General features: G+C 45.2%; 1 protein-coding gene across 7 annotated transcripts in view; it reads right to left on the bottom strand.

Moving 5' to 3' along the window:
* tmcc3 (transmembrane and coiled-coil domain family 3) overlaps positions 1-27,005 on the bottom strand; it is a 149,313-nt gene that overhangs the window by 41,948 nt on the left and 80,360 nt on the right. The window contains exon 1 of one of the 7 annotated variants that reach the window (XM_063072279.1): positions 10,724-10,790. The exons of 5 other annotated variants lie outside the window; for them this stretch is intronic. Coding sequence is in view for 1 of the 2 variants with exons in the window: in XM_063072280.1 (XP_062928350.1) it covers positions 10,340-10,384 (45 nt within the window). In the remaining variant the exon portion in view is untranslated. Of the gene's footprint in view, positions 1-10,339; positions 10,677-10,723; positions 10,791-27,005 lie in introns of those variants that run through there. One more of the 7 variants, XM_063072280.1, reaches the window with a different exon arrangement.

Here is a 27,005-nt window from a genome sequence, read left to right as displayed (position 1 = left end):
TGTTCGCCCACCACTCAGCATCAGTGAAACAGTTGTCACTGCACTGTCTTCTTGCTGACAAGACTTTCTCTGAAGCTCCTGCTTTCCTCCACTCCCCTCCCACTGTCCTGCTGCCTAACCCTCTCCTCACCTTGAAACATCTCATCTCTCTCACCTCACAGCTCTCGTCTCCCACCCCACCACCCAACAGGGCATCTTCCCTCATTCTCAACCTGACCCTGGGTGTTCTAGTTTCCTCCCAAATCCCAAGATGTGCCTGTTGACAGGTTAGTTGAACACTAGTAGAATCAGGGGGAAAGTTGATGGGAAGGAGTAGTAGGAATAGATGACGACAAATATGAGGTGGAAAAATGGGATGTTCTGTGAGCCAGCATGGACTCAGTGGGCTGAATGGCCTCCTTCCTCTATAAATATGGAATGAATTATTTTTCTGAAGTTCTATGATTCAGACTCTTTCTATATGTACACACAGTGACCACTTTATTAGATATACCTGTACACCTACTCATTAATGCAAAAATCTTATCTGCCAATTATGTTGCAGCAATTCAATGAATAAAGGCATGCCAACATGATCAAGAGGTTCAATTGTTAGTCAGACCAAACATCGGAATGTGGAAGAAATGTAACTTCAGTGACTTTGACCGCGGGATAATTGTTGGTGCCAAACGGGATGGTTTGAGTATCTCAGAAACTGCTGATCTGGAGTTTTCAAGCACAATCATCTCTAGAGAATGGTGCAAGAGACAAAAACCATCCAGTGAGCAGCAGTTCTGTGTGCAAAAATGCCTTGTTAATGAGAGAGGTCAGAGGAGAATGGCCAGGCAGGTTCAAGCTGACAGGAAGGTGACAGTAACTCAGATAACCACACATTACAACAGTGCTGTGCATTACAGCATTTCTTAAAACACAACACCTTGAATCTTGAAGTAGATTGGCTACAGCTGCAGAAGGCCATGAACATGCACTCAATGTCACTCTATTAGGTAGAGGAGGTAGCAGCAAAGTGGCTACTGGGAACGTACCAAGGATCATCGATCAAGGATCAACTTTATTTGCCAGATATGTACATTTACCTGTTTTAGGAATTTGCTATAGTGTGTTGATCAGGGCTGACATGCAACAAAAAATAACAACATTCAACAATTATAGAGAATAAAGATGTATATAAAAAATAAAGTTAAGAGGTTAAAGAGTGGATATAAAATAAAATATATATATTCTTCAGGTAATGGGGTCAGATTATTTTAATTGGATTGAAAATGTCTCTAAATGGCCAATAAATCCCTAAAAATATTATCCCAACACTTTATTCCAACAATTTATACCAAGTACAGCAAGTGTATTGCTGAAGTATGACAGCAAATCAATTCAGTGAACCACAGACAGACCATAGTTACTGCATCAGCATCGGACTTCATAAGCAAGCTGGAGGAAGCTGTGGTTATCCAGACGATGGGTGGTGTCACGCAGCTGAATCAACAAACCAAATGAGTTTAATTCCACATGATACTTCCAAATTTTAGTTACTGAAAAATCCAACAACAAATTCAGAGAACGGAGAAGTTACTAACACAGGTGAATAACACCCACACAGTTAAGAAACAGATAACTTAATCCACGAAGAAGAAAGTTACCATAAGATGATTGTGCTGGAGAGCAAGTGGTAAGCCTGGAGGTTGGAGGATCCCTGTACAGAGCACAATCACCCTCACAGAAAAGGTGGTCTGGAAGGCCAGTTTCTATACCACGTTCACCAGGGAAGGAATAACCAACGTCTGTGGGGCTCCCAACCCATTCAACTGTGTACATACATCTATTGATGTTTCTGGACACATCTTCAGTGATGTTCCTGGAATCATCGGGTGTTTCGGGTCTTTCAACATCATACAACCTCCTCCAGGTGACCCAGCCGGGGCTGATCAGACCCCAGCTTGTGTCCAGATGGCTAGCTACTTATGACTCCATGGTTCCCCTCTTTTGAGCCACAGCCATCTTGAGGCCTTCTCTGCCGCATCGGTGGTACTGCGGATGGCTCTCCTCTTCCTCTCTCCCTCCAGCATTCTCCCTTCCTTCCACTGTTGATTAAATGTTTTGCCACTCACTTACTGAGCTAATGTTCAAAATGTTCAAAAATTGTCTAATGCTTACACAAATAATGCTGTCACTAGTTATGTATGGGTTGAGAGTCACAGTGAAGCCTGAGTTTTCATTTCCTCTCCTCTCTTCCCATGACATCCACAAGCACAGAGACTCTTGGCTGAGTATTCTCCCTTCATCTTCTCCCGTGATTCTCGTGCTCAGCCAATGTCAAGTCAAGTCACTTTTTATTGTCATTTCCACCATAACTGCTGGTACAGTACAGAGTAAAAACGAGACAATGTTTTTCCAGACCATGGTGCTACATGAAACAATACAAAAACTACACTAGACTACAGACCTACCCAGAACTGCATAAAGTGCACAAAACAGTGCAGGCATTACAATAAATAATAAACAAGACAATAGGCACAATAGAGGGCATAGGTTGGTGTCAGTCCAGGCTCTGGGTATTGAGGAGTCTGATAACTTGGGGGAAGAAACTGTTACATAGTCTGGTCGTGAGAGCCCGAATACCTCGGTGCCTTTTGCCAGATGGCAGGAGGGAGAAGAGTTTGTATGAGGGGTGCGTGGGGTCCTTCATAATGCTGTTTGCTTTACAGATGCAGCGTGTGGTGTAAATGTCTGTAATGGTGGGAAGAGAGACCCCGATGATCTTCTCAGCTGACCTCACTATCCGCTGCAGGGTCTTGCGATCCGAGACGGTGCAATTTCCGATCCAAGCCGTGATGCAGCTGCTCAGGATGCTCTCAATACAACCTCTGTAGAATGTGGGTGAGGATGGTGGGTGGGAGATGGACTTTTCTCAGCCTTCGCAGAAAGTAGAGACACTGCTGGGCTTTCTTTGCTATGGAGCTGGTGTTGAGGGACCAGGTGAGATTCTCTGATTGTGTCCAGATTGTGTTCCCGATGCAGTCCCAGGACAGTACTTGGACAGTGTTTCACCACACCTGGCATGTCCATGCAGAACCAAAGGAGGACCAAACATTACCTGCTGCAAATTTGCATGAAACGTCTTTTTCCAAGAGACCAGGTGGCTCTCAAACTGTCTACCCTCTGCACCAAATCCCTGACTGCTAACATTGATGAGGACCCTCTGGGGGCCCTACAGGGACTGAAAATAATTGGTCATCAAAATGTTGGAGGAATTCAACAGATCAGGCAGCATCTATGGAGGGAAATAAACAGTTGATTTATGTCAACGAGAGATTTAAGTTTCTTCCGCATAGCGATACGTCATAGAGAGTTTACAGTGCAGTAGAGAATTAGATGATAGAAAATGAAAGCTATGTGGCAGGGAAAGATTAGACTGATCATAGAGTAGGTTAACAGATTAGCATAACATTGTGGGCCACAGGGCCTATACCGTGTTATAGTGTTCAGTGTTCTATGTTTGCTGGTGTTAGCAGAACTTGCAGCTGTACAGCAAATAATCTACCTGTGTCTGCCCACAGCAGGACCTGGACAGCACTCAGGGATGAGCTGATAAGAAGTAGCATTGTTAGCAGCCAACGACCATCTCCTACCACCTATTCTGGACATTCAATGGCATCACCCTCGCAGACTCGCCCCACCTCTCCATTTATATCCTACCTTTGACCAGAAAACCAATTGGACCAGCTTGTGTGGTTACAAGATCAAGCCGGAGACTTGGGCACTGAGGACAACGCACATCCTGGGATCCCAAAGCCTTCCCACCAACTACAAGGCACAAGTCCAAAGTGTGACGGAATACTTTCCACTTGCCAGGATGAGTGAAATTCGAACAAACCCACCCCCAGCACTTTTGGGCTATTAAAACTAAAACATACCATCTTCAAAGGTTCTTCCCCAAGGCAGTTAATCTATTCTAGTTACACTCCCCCCTGCTTATCTATTACCTGAGTCATTGCACTGTAAACACTTTAAACCACTTTTTATAAAGCTGTTTTCATTGTAAATAGAGGCTGGTATACACCTATTTATGCATGCTTTATTCCCTATTTGTACTTTAACCTCTAACTTTATTTTTAATATACTTCTTTGTACTTCTATAATTATTGAACGTTGTCATTGTTTGTTGCATGTTGTGTCCTGACCAACACCCCACAGCAAATCCCTAATACATACATATGGTGAATAAAGCTGATCCTTGATCCTTGTACAACTCCCAGGAAGCACAACGTCATCCAGAATAAAACAGCCCCAACTGTAGCCCCATCGATTGTTCATTCCCTCCACCAGTGGCTATGGTCCGTACCATCTATAAAATGCACTGCAGTTATATTCTCTGGCTACATTGAGTGTTCACCCCAAACCTGCAACCTCTATCGCCAGGAAGAATCAGGAGAGTAGATACGTGGGAACACCACCACCACCTGCAGCTTCTCCTCCACGCCACACACCAGCCTGACATTTATTTGCACGATTTGTCTTCTGCATGTTGATTATTTATCAGTCTTTGTTGATGCACAGTTTTTCATAAGTTCTACTTTTTTAAAATTTTCCTGCAAGAAAATGAACCTCAAGGTAGTAATACTGTACAACCCTTGACAATAAATTTACTATGACTTTGATTTAGAAATACACTTCCATTCTTCCATCGTCTGTATCCTGGTACTCCCTCTTTGATAGGATTGTGGGAGCATCTTCATCAGAAGAACTAAGCTTACCCCCACCTTCTCCAGGGCAATCAGAGATGGACAGTAAGTACCGGGCTTGCTCTCTGGTTGAAAGAATAAGGAATTAAAAGAGTGGAGTCTCATTCCATAAATTGTTCCTGCTGTTTTCTTTAAAAAATATTTAAAGTTATATCATTTCTTTCCCCCTTTCGTCCTCATTTTGACACTGAATACACTGGTTAATGAGAAGAAATGCTGGACCTGTTGTTTTTGAAGTCTCGTGCTGTGCATTATCAATTTGCAGGATCTGTGACACAGAAAAATAGTTTGAGGTGGAGTGCAGGGAAGGTGCACCAGATGGGCACTCTGCAAGATGTCATATTCCAGTAGATGCCAGTTCGTTAAGATTGTAGCAGCTTTTGCAAAAATTATTATCATGTGGCCACCTCTCTTTACATGCAAGTTATTGTCTCTCCCACAGCTTTGTCTGAGCACAAAATGGCAGTGAATAAATGTTTGAAATCATGAAATAAGTCAGGGGTCAACACTAATTCACAAGAAGGTACCATGAAAGCACCATGCAACTTGACACTCAGATCCAAAGCCTACTTTGTTCACTCAGCAATTCTCCCCTCATTAAAAACCCTCCTTGGATGTGGGGTTTGTGCCGGAGACCAGGAAAACTGCGAGTGTTACAGTTCTATCCAAAATGAGGGAACAAACATAAATCTGGCAAAGTCAATCAGCCATTGGCAATCCTGGAAAACCTTTCAGGAACATGAAATTGGGCCAATGTTAACAGTTACTTCAAAAATTAAGAGCTGATAAATTAAATGCAGCATGGATTGGTTAAAGCAAAATTGTACAAAGTAATGGGGAGGGTGAATGAGGGTTATGTATATAGATTTTCAAAGGTAGATTTACACCTAGATTGGACTTTAGTTGATTGACTACAACTCCTCCCCAAAACCATAATTCCAAGCAAACCCATCTCCAAACTCCTAGACCAGGGATTCAACCCCTCCCTACACAGCTGGATCCTTGACTTCCAGACCAAAAGACCACAGCCATGAGGATAGGCGGCAACACCTCCACCATGATTATCCTCAACACTGGTAAGTCAAGAAGTTGCTTCCTCAGACCCCCATTTGACTTCCTATACACTCATGATTGTGTGACCAGATACTACTCCAACCCAGCTACAAGTTCACAGATGATACCATGGTAGAGGGCGATATCTCAAATAATGATAAGTCAGAGTACAAGAAGGAGATAGAGAGCCTAGTGACATGATGTCATGACAACAACCTTTCCCTCAAGATCAGCAAAACAAAAGAGCTGGTCATTGACATTAGAGAGGGGACAGTGCACAGACTCAAGTTTAAATCAGTGTTGCTAAGGTTGAGAGGGTTGAGAACTTCATTTTTCTATGGATGAACATCATCAATAGGTTATCCTGGTCTAACCACATAAATGCCACAGCCAAGAAAGCTCCTCCCTGCTTCCTTTTCCACAGAAGACTGAAGAAATTCTGCATGTCCACTCTGACTCTCACCATTTTTACTTGATGCCCCATGGAAAGTATCCTATCTGAATGCACTATGGCTCAGTATGGCATCTGCTGTGCCTGGGATTCCAGGAAGCCGCTGAGAGTCATGGCACAGCTTAGCACAACACTGAAACCAGCCTCTCCTCCGTGGACTCGTCTACACTTCTCAGTGTTGGTAAAGCAGCCTAAATAATCAATGACAAGAACTACCCCCGATATTCTCTCTTCTTCCCCTCCCACAGAGCAGAAGATAGAAAAGTCTGAAATGTACCAACAGACCCAAAGACAGCTTCGACCGAGCTGTCATGATCCCCCTAGTATGATAAGATGGATTCTTGACCTCACAATCTACCTCGCTATGGCCTTGCACCTTATTCCCTACCTGCACTGTGTTTTCTCTGTAACTGAGGAAAAGGATGTTTGAAGAACAGAAGACCTCAGACCTGGCATAGCACCCTGATCTTCAGGGCAGTAGTGATTCCTATGTTCATGTCTGCTTCAGTCTCCCTATGACACTGGAAAGGTACCACCAGCACCGTCTCCACAAACCCCTCCAATCCGCAGGCAAGGTAAGCAAAGCAAGGTTAATGTCCTCTCCTGACCAACATCACTGGGTTAGCTTCTCTGGACAGGCCACGTCAATTACCAAGCTCCCAAAATGGACTCACTATAGCAAACTACATCACAGCGAGTGATTACCAAATAGACAGAGGAAATGTTTAAGGACATTTGCAAAGCTTCCTGGAAAAGAAGTGCAACACCCCTACTGAGCTGAGAAATCTCTGGTCCACATCTGGGTAAAACTGAGCAGCGTGCCATGATGGCATGGAGAGGCATGTGTCTCTTTTGATTCAGATTCAGATTTATTTATCATATGTACATCGAAACATACAGTGAAAAGCGTCATTTGCATAAACAACCAACACACCTAAGGATGTGCTGGGGGCAGCCTGCAAGCAATGCCACACATTTTGGCGCCAACAGCGCATGCACACATTGTTCGACTGACACAGAACATAACAAATCAGAGTACAACAAGCAATAAACAACAGAAGAACTTGCCCATTTCCTCTCTCACACACACTAACACACACACAGTCCTCCAGGCTAGGCCTCCAAGCCTCCAATCTTCAGCTTTCAGACTTCAGTCTCCAGGCTTTGGCCATCAAGCTTCGACTTCCAGACTTACGATCAACTTTCACACTTCTATCTTTGGTGTTGACCCCCTGACTAGCCGATGGTGGGACTCCAAAATCCAGGCTCGAACTCTGAGCTCAGTGACCAATTGGCCATCATACCTCCCATTTGTACAGAGATCCGATCCCGCACCCACTGATCACTGATGTGTGATGTGTGCCTTCATCATGCATCCACGTTGCTGGACGTGAGTGTGTAGTGGAGGCTTGACCTCTAACTCCTCCATGTCACTGCCCTAAACCCTAGCTCCCTTCTCTGTTCGCAAACCACCCCTATGAACTTAGAAAACAAGTATCAATAGCTCTTGATGGAGACCACGGCTCGATGCCATGTGGAGGTTCAGTGTGAACAGTGGGACAGGTGTATCACCTCCCAAACCACTCAGTATCAATCACGTTCTGCCTAATCCCACTCTTGCCTCAACAGCCATCTGTGAAGCCAGGGAACCAGGGCGGGAGCAAAGTCATCCCCGAGTGTGAAGGGTCATGTTGATGCTGAATGCCAGTTTGCAGAAGGCACAAAACTCAAATGTTTATCATCACTTTCAACACTGTTTACTACAGTGTGAGTGAATGCTGAAATTGGTAAAGGAACGTTACTAGTCAATATATATGGAACACAGAACTTTACAGCACAGTACAGGCCCTTTGGCCCACAATATTGTGCCAACATCTTAACCTACTTCCTTCCTACATAGTCCCGTATTTTACTATCATCCATGTGCTTATCTAAGAGTTTCTTAAATGTCCTTAATGTACCTGCCTCTACCACCATCAAGTGGCAGGCATTCCACACACTCACCACTCTCCATGTGAAAACTCACCTCCGACAATACCTCTATAATTTCCTGCAATCACCTTATATACTAGAGTAAACAGAATGGAGAGAGACAAAATGAACTAAAATGATCCACCCTTAAAGAAACAAGTGAAGGAAGAGACCTAGGGATTGGCAGCAAGCAGTGGAGGTGGTTCATACGGATGGTTGTACTTAGCCACAGAGACAACAGGTGCAAACACAGGGTTGTGCCGAACCTGAGATCCCATCTGTAACACTGCACTTAATGCTGGCTTGGCATAACAGAACAGGGAAACAGCCCGAGAGGAGACGTCCAGCTTCCCCAGCAGAGGGTTGGGAATGAAGAGTTGCATTGCATGAAGTCGAAGTCGCAGTCGGCAAGATGATAGGAAGGGATAAAATGGGATAAGGAGCTGGAAGTGTCAGTACACAAACGAGAGAAAATCTGCAGATGCTGGAAATCCCAGCAACACACACAAAATGCTGGAGGAACTTAGCAGGCCAGGCAGCATCTATGGAAAAGAGTACAGTCGACGTTTCAGCTGAGTTGTCGACAGTACTCTTTTCCTAGAAGCTGCCTGGCCTGTTGAGTTCCTCCAGCATTTTGTGTGGGTTGCCCAGAGAACACCGTTGTTTATAAACAAGGGGCTGAAAGGTCACCACAGTAGGCAGGAAGGTGGCACTGGGGGAACACTGGGTTAGCTGTGATCTTGTTAAATAGTGGAGAAGGATTCAGGAAGTGTAATCTGCCACAGCGTACGTGGGTAAGTGGTTAGACGGGGTGGCTGCTCCTAACCTGCATATTCACAAGGAATTGACAAAGTACAGAAACAGTGTGATTGTTCACAATTAATTGTCCCTACTGTTTTCAGGCGTGAATGAAGGAGGGAAGCGGCGAGTTACCGAGGAAATGGCAGAAAGATTTTCACGCTGCATTAAAACCACCTTGCCGCGTTCTAAGCACTGAGTTTATCCTACTCAGCTGCAACTTTCAACGCTGAACCCGAAAACCGCGACTTCGCCTCCCCGTCCGCCGAGATCGCGATCCATTTCCGAGCGCGGCACTCTGAGATAGGTGCCTCAGATATTTTGAGCGGATATGAAAGGTTTTGGAACATCTGTTCTGTGTTCCTTCTGACAGAGAAAACACTGGGCTGACTCAGTCAACTTCTGTGAAAAGAGAAAATAGTCGACGTTTCAGGCCGAAATCCCTTCTTCAGAAGTGGGTGTAATCAAGTTAGAGAAGGGGAGAGGGCAGTGGGTGAAATGTTTATTCCTCAATCCACACACTGCAGCCCCTTTCCTTTTCAGCCCAGATGAAGCGACTCGGCCGAATACGCCCCACCGACGCTGCCCGACCTGCTGAACTTCTCCAGCATTTTGTTTGTATTTCCAGCATCTGCGGAATCTCTCGTATCGCTAAGCAGATTGCTTGGCGATGATCAGACTGTCGTGTGTGCGAATTCACAGTATAAACTGCTAAACGAGTGAGCTGAGGCGAAAGATAAGGTGTTGTAACAGCGACTCCGCTCCAAAATTACCGCTCAGTGTGCAGTCCCTGGATTCCCGCTGGCATCAGCAGGACTCCGCAAACATTGTGTTTCGCCTAAGGAAGGCTGGCAGATGAATCAAGAGAGCGAGGAACACTGATACACGAACTACCAGCTTCCGACCCACTGTCCCGCCGCGCAAACAGGGGACAACCGCTCCTCAACGCGTCGCCCTTTCACATCACGTTTTCCAGTTTATACTTACCGTCCTGACCGTCTCGGCACTCGCTCCGCTCCCTCACTCACTCACCGGCGGAAAGCAAGTCGCAGTATTGATTGACACACAAAACAGCAGCGATCCCACATCCACTCACAATTAAGTGAACTACCGCATTGCCAGATTAATTGCCGCTACCGCGCACCCGTTCCATTTTTTTTGGACTCCTTGTTTACTCACTAATGATATGTGCGATGTTTATAAATCCTGACGAAGTTGCACCGCCACTACACAAACAAATACCTGGCTTTGGTTGATAGCTCCCACGTTCGGCTAAACCTAGCAATCTATTTGCAAACCGGAAAGCTTCGGACGTCCCGCAAATTACCTTTCGCGATCGCCACATGTCCAGGTGAATCTCGTCCCTGTTCATGTCTCCGGGAACTGAGCATGAAGTGGAGGAACCTGTTCCGCTGTAACCGTACACTCCGCCAGTAAGGCGGTGCCAAAAGCAGAGCAAATTCCACTGGCTCGGGAGTCGACTCCACCTCTCTGATCCTTTCCTGGGCCACTAGAATCTAACTCCGCTCTTCCAGGTTTTCCTGCAATCCCTCTAGAGAATAGTTTTTCCTTTAACCATTTATATCCTCTCGCATTCTGCAGTTTATTTCTTGAACAAAACGCAGGGCACCACCTTATCTTTCATCTCAGCTCACTCGTTTAGCAGTCAGAGAGGCACGGATTCAGTGCCCGAAACAGCGACTGTTTATACCTCTCCATGGATACTGCCTGACTTCCAGAGTTCCTCCAGCTCTTTGCGTGCGCTACTCTGGATTCCCAGCATCCGCAGGCTCTCCCCGTTCATGTTCAGCACCTCCCTCCTGGGGTTTGAAAACACACACCCAAGCCGGCTCTCCTGGCGGAACGCCAGTTTAGCTAATCGCTCGGACGTTCGTGGGAGGTGATTTACTACCCATAAAATCTTAAAATAAGGACCCACCTCTGGTTATAAATAACCCAGGGTTTGCTTGACAGAAACTGCCGTGTTTTTTTTCCCTGTTTAACATGTAACAACTAATACCATTAGCACAGGTTATTTAGCAGTGCTGGAAACACCTAGCAGGTCGGGCAGCATCTGTGGAAAGAAACAGGAGTTTCAGGTGGGAACTTCATTGCCAGGCCATGAACTCTTGTTTCTCTTCCCAGTGTATCTGTCCTGCTGAGTGTTCCTGGCATTTGTCTTGGTTTGGTTTCTGTTTATTATCATCACACATACCCAGATAGAAGGGAAAGCTTTTATTTCCCTCCAGAGCTGCTACCTGACCTGCTGAGTTCTTAATATATCTGTAGAAGCCCTTGGAATTCTCCTTCACCTTATTGCTAAAGTAACCTCATACCTCCTTTTAGACCTCCTGATTTCTCTTGCATTTCTTACCCCCTCGTATACCTCATTTGCTCCTTCCTGCTTTCCTGGTATGCATTCCTTCTTCTTAACCAAGGCCTCAATATCTCCCAAAAACCTGTTATCCTTTCCTTTTATTCTGACAGGAATGTACAAACTCTGTACTGTCAAAATTTCACTTTTGAAGGCTTTCCACTTAACCAAGTATTCCTTTGCCAGAAAACAACCTACCCCACTTGCCAGATCCTTTCTGATACCATCAAAATAATCCTTTCTCCAATTTAGAATCTCAACATGCTCTAAATATGAGATCTAGTATGACATTCTCTCTAGTTGGAACCCAATGTACTGATTAAAGAAACTTTCCTGAACCCATTTGACAAATTCTATCCCATCCAGCCCTTTTGCAGTATTGGTGCCTCGGTCAATATGTAGAAGAGTCACCTACTATCACAATATTATGTTTTTCGCAACAATCTGCGATCTCTCTGCAAATTGCATCATTTGCATTAACAACCAAATGTGATTTACATGACCAGCTGGGTGTTTCTGTGCATAATAATGGAGGATTTGTTAGCTTGTCAAAACAGAGGGGCGCCCTTTTAGAACGGAGACGAGGATGAATTCCTTTAGCCAGAAAATGGTGAATCTGTGAAATTCTTTGCCAGGGGCATCTGTGGAGGCTGCCTTTATGTATATTTAAGGCAGAGGTTGATAGATTCTTGATTAGTCAGGGCATGAAGGGGTACGGGGGGAAGGCAGGAGCATGGGACCGGGAGGAAAAATGGATCAGCCATGATGAAATGGTGGAACAGACACGATGGGCCAAAAGGCCTAATATCTTATGGTCTTGTCATATCTGTCTGTCAGGGACTTGTACTGGAACCTGGCTGGATAATTCAAATACACACATGTGTACATTCTGTGTTGTGAGCCACCGGCAGCAGATCAGTACAGCAACACACTCAGCTGCATCACCTTGTTATCTTTGAATCTCTCTGGATCCAGCCATTGGTGGTGAGGCTGGCATCTATTATCCATCAATAGTTGGAATTGGAAAAAGAATTGGTTTATTAACGTCATATGTGCAAGCTACAGTGAAAAGCTTGTTTTACACAGTGCACTGACATAGGTCAAGGTAAAACAATAACAGAATACAGAATAAAGTGTAACAGTACAGAATAGGTAAGCACTAAAGTGCAAGATCATAACGAGTTAGACTGTGAGGTCAAAAGTCCATCTTATCATTCAGAAGGTCCGTTCAACAGCCTGATAGCAGCAGGATAGAAGCTGTCATAAAGCCTGGTGGGAGGCGCTTTCAGGCTTTTGTATTTTCTGCCCAGTGAGAGAGGGGAGAAGAGAGAATGTCCAGGCTGGGTGAGGTCTTTGGTTATGCTGGCTGCTTTACTGAGGCAGCGAGAAGTATAGACCGAGTGCATTGAGGGGAGGCTGGTTTCTGTGATGTGCTAGGCTGTGTCCACAGCTCTCTGCAGATCCTTCTGGGCACATGCAGAGTGGTTGCTATGCTGTCATTATGAATGCAGATACAATGCTTTTTGTGGTGTGTCGATAAAAACTGGTAAGGCTTGATGGGGACATGCTAAATTTCTTCAGCCTCCTGAAGAAGTAGACTTTTTGGTGAGCTTTCTTGTCCATGACATCACTGTGGTTGAACCAAGACAGGACTTGAGAAGATGGTGGAAAGCTGCCTTTTTGAGCCACTGATCCAGTGATGAAGCAGGAAACCTTCAAGAGGTTTCATCACTGGGAACCTGGGGTGGTCGTCAGCCGGTGAGAACCACCAGCCGTCTGATGAGGAGGCTGGAATATGGTGCGCAAAATTGACTGCCTCAGAATGAATGAGTAACGTGAGCTGAACGACTGTACTGTGTTGTGGACACAAACAAACTAAACACAGGACGGTACAGCACAAGAACAGGTGCTTCAGCCCATCAGAGTCACGGTGTGCACTGACAAACAACTGGACCCAGGCGCGGAGGTATGACAGAACCCCAAGTAGAGACAGAAACAAGAGTTGCAATTGCAACAGAACATCGGCTCGACTGACAACACCACAAAACGAATCACTCTCAAAGCACCAGGTCTCTTTGGTAGTGTTAACTGAGAGTCCACTTTAAATAATCACTGCACGTGGAAAACCCGTGCCAGTCAAAATAAACTTGACAAGATCAAACAGAAAGCACAAGAGCTTAACGACTCTAGATAAGACAATAAACAGATGCAGTTGCACAGGCCCGCAGGGCTCATGATAATCGGGTCTGTGTCAACCATAAACACACACTCACACTGATCCTACACTGTTCCCATTCTGTTCTCTCCATCCATTCCATAATCACTCGCCTACACACCAGGGGCAACCAACCTATCAACTCAACATCTTTGGGGTGTGGGAGGAAACCAGGATTTTGGGATGAACCCACGCAGTTGCAGGGAGAATGGGCAAACTCCATGCGGACAGAACTGGAGGTCAGGAGTGAACTCAGCTCTCTGGAGCTGTAAGGAAATGGTTCTGCCAACTGCATCACTCTATTGTCCAACAAGGCAGAACTTACTGAACATCCATTCTTGGCCACATTTCTCCAAATAGTCCAGCTATCAGATGGAACTCTTCCCAACAGGATTGATGGAACAGTGACGTACTTCCCGAGCAATCTGGGGAGTAATTTTCAGGAATTGGAACTTTCCTGACTGCCTAGACAATGAAAGTCTCAAGTTTGTGAGCTGCAGCCAAGGGGAGCCTGAGATATATGCTGTCTAGTTTGGATCCACTGTACTCTTTGATTTTACTAGAGTGGATGTAACTTGGGCTCTAATTTGCTAACACCCAAAGCCCATTTATGACCTTCTGACTTCCCAGTGCTCTACATCACCATGCATGGTATCTTGTGTCGTGTTAACAATTGAAAGCCTGACTGACACATAGGGTGACCTTGAAAGTATGTACCACAGCTTCTAACCTGCTTTTATAAGATTATTAAATGCAAGAGCTTCTACAGGAGTTGGAAATCCAGAACAACTCAGGAGGCAGGAACAGCAGATTAGGCAGAATCAATGGAGGGGAATAAACAGTTGACGTTTCAGGCCAAGACTTCATCAGATTATTAAATAGTTCTCCAGTACAATGAAATGGACTCTTGACCTCACAATCTACCTTGTTATGATCTTTCACCTTATTGTTTATCTGAACTGCACTTGCTCTGTAATTACTATACTCTATTCTGCATTCTGTTTTTGGTTTACCTTGTTCTGCCTCAATGCCCTGTGTAATGAATTGATCTGAATGATATTGGTGCATATGACAATAATTAACTAATTTCTATTCCACCCCTGGCTGGATGAGGTCCTGGAGCTTTCACTGTGGGACACGATGCCATCAGTTGGTTCTCTGTAAATGGTTTCACTCACGTTGCCCCACATGCCAACTGGAGTGAGTAGGTTCTTCAGTAGCTGATTAGACAGCAGCTGACTTTCAGCAGCACAACTTTTTTTTTGTTCCCATCTGATATTTTTCCAAAACTATTGAAGGAGTGTTCCAGAACTGACTATAAGAATAACATTTAAAGATGTACCCTGGAGATAAGCATCCTTTCTGGAAACTCCAAGTAACTTGTGCAGTGTAGGGAAACTAAAGAGCTGTCAACACATGACACACGTGATTGGCAGGAAAACATTGTGAAATATCATTACAAACCCATCTAGGATGTCTACACGGTGTCCCTGACAGGTACCTGAGTCAACACACGTTTCTGTTTGGGGCCCAGAGGCAGGATAGAGCAGACAGCAAGGCAATGAGTCAAAAGCAGGAACAACGAGTAGCAGCCTGATTACTCATGCCCTACCCTGCTCTGCATTCTTGGGTCCTGTTTGGAACAGTCCTTCATCAACATAACATGATTGCTGATTTAACACTGGAAGCTGGAATGTGTGACCCTCTCCCCACTCAGGGGGTTTGGTGCATTTACCCAAGAGGTCACTCACTCAACCCGTCTTGGTGGCAAGTAAAGGCCCTTTCACTTTGTAAAACTAAAGTCCATTTCACAAGGACAGAGGGTATAACTTCTTACCTTCTCCAGGGAGAAAAAAAGCAGAAGAGAACTTCTTTCTTAAAAATGAGTTTTATGTCCAAAACATTGTTATTTTGTATTATACAGGTCACCCTGAGTACAAATAATTTCAGAAAATACACAAAAATCACTCAATATGGAATTCATACCTCCACAGGTTTGTAAAAAAAATTGCATTAAAACACAGGAGATTGATAAGAAGATAAGAGGCGAGAGAACATGTTCTGGGTGGTGTGAGTCCTTAATGGTAGGAGGCAGCATACACACCACCCTTTACCCATCCCCTTCTCATTACTACTGTGTGGGAGCAGGTACAGGAGCCGGAATGCAGGCCTTCAATGTTTCAGGGACAGCTTCGTCCCCTCTGCCATCAAAGTTCTGAACAGACCACAGACCCAGGAACGCTGCCTCACTATTCTTGCTCTCTTTTTTCACTACTTGTTTAATTTTTTAAATATACATTTATTATTGTAATTTGTCGTATATTTTATGTACCGTACTGTACTTTTGCCACAAAACAACAAATTTCACGACATGTGTGAGTGATAATAAACCTGATTCTGATAAGAAAGAACAATTACGACAAGTGGAGACAAACAAGAAGCTAGTTCTGCAGTTCATAAGAATGAATCTACGCACGCATATCAGACTTTCAAATTTAACGTTGTTGGGGGTTCATTTGTATGTTGGAGTGTCTGTAAGTCTGGTATTTGTTAACTATAACTGTCAAATATTTATTCCCTGTACCTATACTATGAAATAAAATTTATTCCAAGTTGTCAGGAATGCATTTCACAACCACTCTCCCCAACACAACACAAATGTTTCACCTTAATGTACCCAGCCTCACACTGCTCTGACACAACCACCACCCCCACTTCCTGATCTCTGTCCCGTCCACTTCCCAAAGGATGTCACAATTTGCTCAACCTTCTAATCTCCATTCGATCCTGAACATTTGACCCTGTGATCCCTCGAGGTTCCTGTCCAGTCTTATACCTCTCACCCAACATCACTGAGCCTCACCTGATCACCGGCTCCTTCCTATTCCTCACCTGACTGTAGGCCCGACTCTGCCTCCACTCCCTTGTGCTCAGCTCTGATGCCTGCCCCCACAACCTATCCCCCAGACGCACAGCATAGACTTAGACCCTCCGCCTCACCTCCCCTCCCCTCATGCCCAAAGTCAACCCAACTGGGCAGGAGTAACTTCACACATTTGCAGCTGCCAAAAGATTGTGGAGGAAATCATTCTCTTTCTTACAAGATATTTTATTTATTTAGAGTTACAGAATGGTAACAGGCCCTTCAGATCCAACAAGCCTGCGATGTCCAATTACACTCACGTGACCAATTAACCTGCTAACCCATACGTCTTTGCGGGAGGAACCCCCTGCGGTCACAGGGAGAAGTGGAAACTCCTTACAGACAGCTGTGAAATTGAACACTGGTCGCTGGTAATAGTGTTACGCTACCATGGCGATGTTCATTTCCCACTCTTTCTATCTTAATACTCCCCCAAATTATGTGAACTGTGGTGACCTTCCTATGCCAGTGTACAACAAAACAGTTATTCTGGACCACTAGGTTTTACCCCGGACAGTCCTGTCTTCCCCAGAACTGCCCCATTTAATGGGCCAACTACCTTCCCTGTCTCTGACCCCATCCATCAGCATGGTGTCCCTGCCTGTGGAAATCAGGGCCAGGCTCTGGGTCAATCTTGGCATCATCCTTGGACACTGCTGCTACTTTCTCTACAGAGCTCAGTCCAGCCTCCACAGCAAGGGAGATCAGACTTCATCTACAGTCATCAAGACCAACAGAAACAGGGCCTTCAGCCCATCAAATCCATGCTGACCATCAAGCACCAATAGATACAAACTGTACAGTACTCCTATTCTGTTCTTCCCGTACTCCCATCATCTCCTTCCAGATTCTACCACTCTCCAACACGTCAGAGACAACTGATCTACCCAGCTTTGCAAAGTGCACCCAGAGGACAGCCATGCAGTCACAGAGAGAAGTGCAAACTCCACACGGACAGTGCCGCAGCTGAGGATTGAACCTGGGTTGTAGCAACTTTGCGGCCGTGATACTACTAGCCCACAGCAGAGAATGGAGCCACCAGCGCCGACGTTCTGCACAATACAATTTAATGTTAGTGTTTCTGAGCGTCTGTATTCATGTTCAGGACAACAAAACGGATAGGAAAATCATTGCAGACACCTCCTAATTTGCAAAGTGCCTTTTTGAAAGCCTCTGTTCTGGAAAGCGCTACAGGGCCATTAAAACAAAAACTTCAGACCAACATTAAAGTTTCTTTCCCCGGGTAGTTAATCTGATCAACTATTCTAGTTATCCCACCATACCACCCTGTATCTATTACCTCAATCATTGCACTGCTCTGTAAACACTTTAAACCACTTTTTAAAATGCTGTTTACATTGTAAATACATGCTGGTATTTATGTATTTATGCATACTTTATACCATACCTATCCTTTAACTTCTAACTTTTTTCTTTATATATTCTTTTCAATTGTTGAATGCTGTTGTTTTTATTGCATGTCGCACCCTGACCAACACATTACAGCAAATTCCTGATACATGCAAATGTACACCCAGTACCTCCTATACCTAATAAAGTGGCCACTTAGTGTAAGTTCATGGTCTTCTGTTGCTGTAGCCCATCCATTTCAAGGTTTGACATGTTGTGCCCTCAGAGATGCCCTTCTGCACATCATGCTGTAATACACGTTTGCTCCAGTTACCGTCGCCTTCCTGTCAGCTTGAACCAGTCTGGCCATTCTCCTCTGACCTCTCTCATTAACAAGCTGCTTTTGCTACTCACTGGATCTGTTTTGATTTTGCAAGTTTACCCTTTCTCACGTAGGGGTACAATACCCCAGGCAGCTGTGTACAATCAGGCTGTAGAAAAACTTCCTTGCTTCTATACATGAAACCCTTTGCGATGAAGCCAACGTGCCACCTGCCTTCTTCACTGCTTGCTGCCGCTTGGTTTTCAGTATAAGGGCACCCCGATCCCTACGTACTTCAACATTTCTCCATGCCTCTGTGTTCCGACCTGAGTGAGCATCTTACATTTATCCGGTCATAGTGCATTTCGAATGTACTTCACACTCTCTGAACCACGTGAAGTCTCTTTCTCTTCCCCTCACTACTGACAATCCCACCCAGGGCTATGCTGTTGGAAACCTAGGGATGTTAGACTTGGTGCCTTGCTGCACTTGCTGATGAAGGCTGGTGAGTCTGGGGCCCAGTCACAGATCCCTGCGGTACCCTGTGACTCACACTGCCTGACTCTATCCCTGAGCATTCCTGTCTGCTCTGAGTAACTGGAAATGATTGCATCACTTCCTTATCACTGAAACCTGCTGGCAGGCAGATTCGGTCAGCAACTGAAACCTACATGTTGTTCCATCATGTAAATACAGTAATGAAACTAAAAGCAGTTTGGGATTGTCAGCCTGTTGCATTCCTCAGGGTCAGGCAGAGAACTCCTTCGCATGCAGCAAACAAGCTCTACAATGATAAGATAGATGAAGCTCAGTAGGTTATGGGAGTGGGTAAGGTATGAAGTGAGTGGTATACGAGAAGTGCCGACTGAAACCACTGAGAATCTACCAACTGGCCCTGCAGGGATACGTGCTGGGCGACACATAACTGAACACATTGCCTACGAATGTAAAAATGAAAAGGTATTGTGTTGTTTATTCTTGTAATTTTTTTATTATTGAATAAAGTTTGTTTTGATACATACAATAAAATCAGCAGATATTCAGTAGCATATTAGAAAATTGCTGGTCGTAGGATGGGAAAGATACACCTCAGCTTTCAATCTGTTGGGAAACACTAGAGAAATGTTGCAAAATCTGATCAGCATTTATTCTTGCTGCTTGATATTCAATGTACTAAACAAAGGCAAGGATTTATATGCACAAGCGTCTGGAAACTGAATTGCAGAATATTGTTTTATTCAGTGTTGTACCAGTGAAGATTGATCCTTCCTGGAGTGAAGCATGTTGCTGCCCATTTCCTCCTCGTTTTGCATCAGATGAGAATTCTAGCTGGGACATTCGCTGCTATGAATCACCGAGTGATCGTGGGAAGACATCATTCCCATGCTCTGTTGCTTTCAAAGAGCATTTGAACCACTGTGGATGAATGATTCCGGTTGCTGCTCCCTCCCCGGACCAGGAGCTCCTATCTTCACAGGCCTGACCAGATAGACAGCAGAGATATCTGTCTTCCATCCTGCTCCAGCCTACACCCCGGTCTCCAGATCACTTCAATTGTGGTGTCCCTTTCTCCCACCCACTTCTTGGCTTCTGATCTTTCCTCTCTCCCACCTCCACCATCTGCACATTTGCTACCCCCCGCCCCATGATGCAGCATCCCCAATCCTTCTTCCTCTGTTCCCATGGGAAGAGAACAGAGATCCCCAATGACTGAAGCTAAGATGACACTGAGCTGCATCCTTCGTGAAGGCCAGTGACACAGACATGGGACATCGAAGGCCAGATGTTGGAGATTGGGCCGGCAGAAAGCGTCAGTGAGATGGGGGCAGGTTCCAGAATCAGAGCTCCGTGTGGACAGAAGGAATGAGTTCTGATGATCCCCCAGGTTCACGAATTAGCAAGCCCAGAGGTCGAGGCCTAGTGGTCAGTGATCTGTGTGTCCTGAGATCAATGCTGATGGTCGAGTTAGAGTCCAGAAGTCGAGGTTTGGTGGCCGGAGCCAAGTTTGCAAATCTCTGTGAGTCCACTGGAGAAGTTGAAGCCCAATGTCTACAAATCCACGTCCACTGAAGGCCAGTCCTGGGGTTAAGGGACTGCATATATGCATGAGGGGGAGGGAAGAACAGGGCTTATTTTGTTGTTGCTAATTTGTTTCCTGTTGTGCTGCTGAGCATTGTGGGAAGGCTATGGTGTGCGGAAAAGTGTGGCAACGCTTGCGGGCTGCTGCCAGCACACCCTCAGGTGTGTTGTTTGTTAACGCAAACGGCACATTTCACTGTGCGTTTCAATATACATGTGATAAATAAACCTGAATCTGAACCTGGTGCACTCTTGCAAAAAGTGCCTGAGAAATCCCTCGTCCCTCACTGCCCTCCAATCCAATCACTTCCCTCCTCCACTCCCTACATACGAGTTACATAGAAACATAGAAAATAGGTGCAGGAGTAGGCCATTCGGCCCTTCGAGCCTGCAGCGCCATTTATTATGATCATGGCTGATCATCCAACTCAGAACCCCGCCCCAGCCTTCCCTCCATACCCCCTGACCCCCGTAGCCACAAGGGCCATATCTAACTCCCTCTTAAACATAGCCAATGAACTAGCCTCAACTGTTTCCTGTGGCAGAGAATTCCACAGATTCACCACTCTCTGTGCGAAGAAGTTTTTCCTAATCTCGGTCCTAAAAGGCTTCCCCTCTATCCTCAAACTGTGACCCCTCGTTCTAGACCTCCTCAACATCGGGAACAATCTTCCCGCATCTAGCCTGTCCAATCCCTTTAGGATCTTATACGTTTCAATCAGATCCCCCCTCAATCTTCTAAATTCCAACGAGTACAAGCCCAGTTCATCCAGTCTTTCTTCATATAAAAGTCCTGCCATCCCAGGAATCAATCTAGTGAACCTTCTTTGTACTCCCTCTATGGCAAAGATGTCTTTCCTCAGATTAGGGGACCAAAACTGCACAAAATACTCCAGGTGTGGTCTCACCAAGGCCTTGTAAAACTGCAGTAGTACCTCCCTGCTCCTGTACCCGAATCCTCTCGCTATAAATGCCAGCATACCATTCGCCTTTTTCACCGCCCGCTGTACCTGCATGCCCACTTTCAATGACTGGTGTATAATGACACCCAGGTCTCGTTGCACCTCCCCTTTTCCTAATCGGCCACCATTCAGATAATAATCTGTTTTCCTATTTTTGCCACCAAAGTGGATAACTTCACATTTATCCACATTAAGTTGCATCTGCCATGAGTTTGCCCACTCACCCAACCTATCCAAGTCACCCTGCATCATCTTAGCATCCTCCTCACAGCTAACACTGCCACCCAGCTTCGTGTCATCCGCAAACTTGGAGATGCTGCATTTAATTCCCTCATCCAAGTCATTAATATATATTGTAAACAACTGGGGTCCCAGCACTGAGCCTTGCGGTACCCCACTAGTCACCGCCTGCCATTTTGAAAAGGTCCCGTTTATTCCCACTCTTTGCTTCCTGTCTGCCAACCAACTCTCTATCTACATCAATACCTTACCCCCAATACCGTGTGCTTTAAGTTTGCACACTAATCTCCTGTGTGGGACCTTGTCAAAAGCCTTTTGAAAATCCAAATATACCACATCCACTGGTTCTCCCCTATCCACTCTACTAGTTACATCCTCAGTTAGCACGTCATCATAGATTCCCATCAAGTCCCTCATCAAATGGAGCTCCGACTGTCCTCCCCAGGTCAGCCTTGGGAGTGTAGAGCCCAGTACATCTCCAAATCAAAGTGTCCATCCATGGTGGCTTGTTGGTAGCTCAGTGGTAGCCACGCTTGACAAGGCCGAGGTCTTAGGTTGTCTTGCGCACAGCTTTAGCAGAGCCATTATCAGAAGGCTCACAAGCTGCTTTCTGGAGTGGAAGATCTAAAGACATTGAAAAGCTGTTGGGGGGGGGTTAATATTATTCCACATGAAGAACAAATTAAGGTTTTTCACAACATGGAAGTAAAGTTAAAATGTAAAGTACATCATTCCCAATGATCAGTGTGATCTTAGTCTGAAGATCAACAGAAAATGATTAAAAGAAAATGCTACCAGTGTTATTTGCAGGAAAAGTAACGAGGTTCAGCAGTTGTATCAAACTGGCATAGTGGTCAGCACAGACACTGTGGGCCGAAGGGCCTGCTACCCAGCTGTACCCTGTGCTCTATGCCCTATGTCCCCTATATTTTGCCCTCTGTACCCAGTTGTACCCAGCTGTACCCTGTGCTCTATGCCCTATGTCCCCTATATTTTGCCCTCTGTACCCAGCTGTACCCAGCTGTACCCTGTGCTCTATGCCCTATGTCCCCTATATTTTGCCCTCTGTACCCAGCTGTACCCTGTGCTCTATGCCCCATGTCCCCTGTATTTTGCCCTCTGTACCCAGCCGTACCCAGCTGTACCCTGTGCTCTATGCCCTATGTCCCCTGTATTTTGCCCTCTGTACCCAGCTGTACCCAGCTGTACCCTGTGCTCTATGCCCCATGTCCCCTGTATTTTGCCCTCTGTACCCAGCTGTACCCAGCTGTACCCTGTGCTCTATGCCCTATGTCCCCTGTATTTTGCCCTCCGTACCCAGCTGTACCCAGCTGTACCCTGTGCTCTATGCCCTATGTCCCCTGTATTTTGCCCTCTGTACCCAGCTGTACCCAGCTGTACCCTGTGCTCTATGCCCCATGTCCCCTGTATTTTGCCCTCTGTACCCAGCTGTACCCAGCTGTACCCTGTGCTCTATGCCCTATGTCCCCTGTATTTTGCCCTCTGTACCCAGCTGTACCCAGCTGTACCCTGTGCTCTATACCCTATGTCCCCTGTATTTTTGGAAAAAAAGTAATGTTGCCTATAATTTTGAAATGAAATTAGCTGTTCCAACATAGTGGGTGGCAGAAGGTACAGGAGGCATGCAAGGGATTTGAAGTGTTATTCAGATTTCAAATTTATATTAGATTAATTTAGCACATGTACTTCGAAACTCACAGTAAAATGTGTAATTTGTGTTAATATCCAACTCAGCCAAGGATGTGCTGAAGGCAGGTCACAAGCGTCGCCACGCGTTCAGCAACCAACATAGCATGTCCACAAGGCTCAGCAGAATGACACAGGCAGAACAAACAACACAGTAGCAACAGTGAAACAAGCCCTGTTCCTCCCACCCAACCACACACATACACAGTCTGTAAACCCAGGACAGGACAGGACAGGACAGGCTTTCTTCTCCGGCCTCCAGTAGCTCGTGGATTCACAGACATCGGGCCCCACCTTCTCCAGTGGACTTGCGGAGAATCACAAATCCAGCTCTGGCCGCTGGATCCCAACTTGTGAACTTCTAATTGACCTTCGGGCTTCCATCTTTGGTATTGACCCAGGACTCGCGGGTGATGACGTATGAAGACTCGAATTCCAGGCGTCAAACTCCAGACTCGCTGATAATGGGACCCTGAAAACCAGGCCTTGAACTCCAGACTCACCAGCCCCAATGATTAAGCCTCAAACTTCAGGCTTGCCGATAATGGGAGTCTGAATGTCCTTGCCAGGTTGTCAGCTTGACATCCGATCATGCCCTCATCATTGTCCTTTGAACACGGAGCAGAGGCTTAGATGCTTCTATGTCTTGTAATTCCCCCACATCGGTCCTTGAACTCTAGCCTGACCTCTAACTCCCCTCTCTGTCTCCAAACCATCCCTATGAACCTAAAAATATCCTAAAAACAAACTAATTCTGAGCCAAGCCCTCAATGTAGACCATAGCTGGCACTATTCTGAAAAAAAAGGGTCTGGGAAGTATCTTCTGCAGGTGGTGCATGCTGAACCAAAATGTGCTGCTGGTGGTGGAGAGAACGAGTGCTTTGGTCGTGGATGAGAAAAGAAACCGCCTGACAAGCTGAGTCCTTCGTCACCACTCTCATGGACACTATTAATGTGGCTGGTCCAGTTGAGGTTCTGGTCAATGGTGACCCCATGATATTGCCATTGGGATGCAAATGTCAGTGAATGTCAAGGGTAGGCGGTTCGACTCTCTGGTCATGAATTTGGCTTTTTCCTGGCATTAATCTAACTTGCCGGTTATCAGCCCAAACACCAAACAAGACCAGAAAATGTTGGAAATACTCAGCAGGTCAGGACGTTCTGACAAAGGATTTCCTCCCACAGATGCTGCCTGACCTGCTGAGTGTTTCCAGCTATTTTCTCTTCTTGTTTTAGATTTGCAGCATCTGCGGTTTTTTTTTGGATTTTCTTTCCCAGTCCAAGCCTGAATGTTGTCTAGGTTTGTTGCACGCAAGCATGGGCTGCTTCAATTATTATTAGCTATCATTGAAAGGAATGGACAGGAACTGAACTTGGTGCAGTCATCCCTCTTCTGACCTTGTGACAGAAGGAAGACCAAACAACTGACGATGGTTGGACCAAGGATTCTTGAGGAACTCCTAAAGGGATGTCCTGGGCTGGGCTGACTTTTATATTAAAATTAACTTTATTCATAATTTTTTAAATTACAGAAATAAAATACCTTTTCATTCTTATGTTCATTGACAAAGTATTAAGTAGTGTTCTGTTACATTTCTTAAAACACTGGCAGTGTGATCTCCTGGAGTGGTACACCACCACAATAATCCAAGGGGCTTCCTCAGCCAGCTTGGCCCCTCCTGCCCAGTAGCAGAAGAACCCTACACTTCACTACCAAGCCCTTGCAGTATTTGCATCAACATCAGTGCATTCCTCAGTACATACTGCAGCCTGGAATGCACCAGTTGGCAGCATTCCTCTCTGGACGTCTCGATGTGCTGGTAGGACAACAAGTATCAGGCAGACCAAAGGGCATCTGCCACCAAGTTGATCTCCCAGCATCACTGGACATCTGTCTGTCTGTGTGGGTATGTCCCTGGGAACAGCCTGTAGACTAACATCAAACACAATCATCTTTCTTATAGTGAGGTATTTTTTCCCTTTGATACTCATTGACTACAGCTTTTCCAATTCAATAGAACTGATTCATTAACACTATGCAAAGGGGGATGGGAAGCTGGTCTGAGCAATACCAGTCCCTCCACTGATATCAGTGCTATTAAGTATCCTCTCATTATCACACTGACCTTTGCTCAAAATTGCTTTCAGTAAATACACAGCTTTATCTTCCCACATTAACAGTGGCTGCATTTCAAATTACTGTGCTGTTTAAACATATTCATAAGAGCAGGGATTTTCAAAGCAGCAACTTATGAAGGAGCCATTTGCGATGAAGGGTGTCAGCCTGCAATATAAACTGTCCATCTCCCTCCAAAGATACTGCTTCACTGGCTAAATACCCCCAGCAGGTCAGATTTCCAGCGTCTATAGTCTCTTGTTCTCCATGTTAGAAATAGAAGTCATTTTGAAATTTCATGTTGGTGTAAAGAGTTATAAAAATGGAGAGAGGAATAAAATGGTGACTGATACACTAAAAGAATATTTAAACTATCACAAAGTTGAAAGAAATCTTCCCCTGCATTTATGATATTGCCCTCACAAAAAAATGACAGGTAATCTTTCTCCAGGGTCGCTAACTGTACCATTCAGTGCATTAACAAAGTTGGTGATTTCCATACTTTTGTTACTGATTGGCTACCCTGTGAGAAGTTTTAATAGGATATAAAAACAAATCTGTCTTATGCACAGCACCTGATAAAGATTGGAAGGCCAAATTGGCTGTCTGAAATTCAATTGCTTTAATGACTGCAGCCTCTGTTCTCGGCTGTGAGGTTTAACAGGACTTTCACAAGTGAAACTTTTATTTAGTTCTTTGTTAAATCTCTGGGAGACACATTGCTGTTATACTTCATACTTTATTGTCACCAAACAATTGGTACTAGAACGTACAATCATCACAGCGATATTGGATTCTGCGCTTCCCACTCCCTGGATTACAAATACTAAATATTAAAAATATTAAAAAAAGTTAAAATTAGTAAATATTAAAAATTTAAATTATAAATCATAAATAGAAAATAGAAAAATGGAAAGTAAGGTAGTGCAAAAAAACCGAGAGGCAGGTCCGGATATTTGGAGGGTACGGACCAGATCCAGGTCAGGATCCGTTCAGCAGTCTTATCACAGTTGGAAAGAAGCTGTTCCCAGATCTGGCCGTACGAGTCTTCAAGCTCCTGAACCTTCTCCCGGAGGGAAGAGGGACGAAAAGTGCGTTGGCTGAGTGGGTCGTGTCCTTGATTATCCTGGCAGCACTGCTCCGACAGCGTGCGGTATAAAGTGAGTCCATGGACGGAAGATTGGTTTGTGTGATGTGCTGCGCCGTGTTCACGATCTTCTGCAGCTTCTTTTGGTCTTGGACAGGACAACTTCCATACCAGGTTGTGATGCACCCTAGAAGAATGCTTTCTAGGGTACATCTATAAAAATTAGTGAGGGTTTTAGGGGACAGGTCAAATTTCTTTAGTTTTCTCAGGAAGTAAAGGCGTTGGTGGGCCTTCTTGGCAGTGAACCCTGCTTGGTTGGACCAAGTCAGGTCATTTGTGATATTGACCCCAAGGAACTTAAAGCTTTTGACCTGTTCCACTTGCACACCACCGATGTAAATTGGGTCGTGTGGTCCGCTACTCCTTCTGAAGTCAACAACCAATTCCTTCGTCTTGCTGACGTTGAGGGATAGGTTATTGTCTTCGCACCATGCCACCAGGTTCTTAATTTCCCCTCTGTACTCAAACTCATCATTACCCGACATACGGCCTACAATTGTGGTGTCATCAGCAAACTTATATATTGAGTTTGATGGAAACTTGGCTACACAATCATGG

This window comes from Mobula hypostoma, chromosome 20 (genome assembly GCF_963921235.1).
Source record: "Mobula hypostoma chromosome 20, sMobHyp1.1, whole genome shotgun sequence".
Taxonomy (NCBI): Eukaryota; Metazoa; Chordata; class Chondrichthyes; order Myliobatiformes; family Myliobatidae; genus Mobula; species Mobula hypostoma.
Note: the sequence above shows the minus strand (reverse complement) of the source record. Positions and strands in the feature narration are given on the sequence as shown.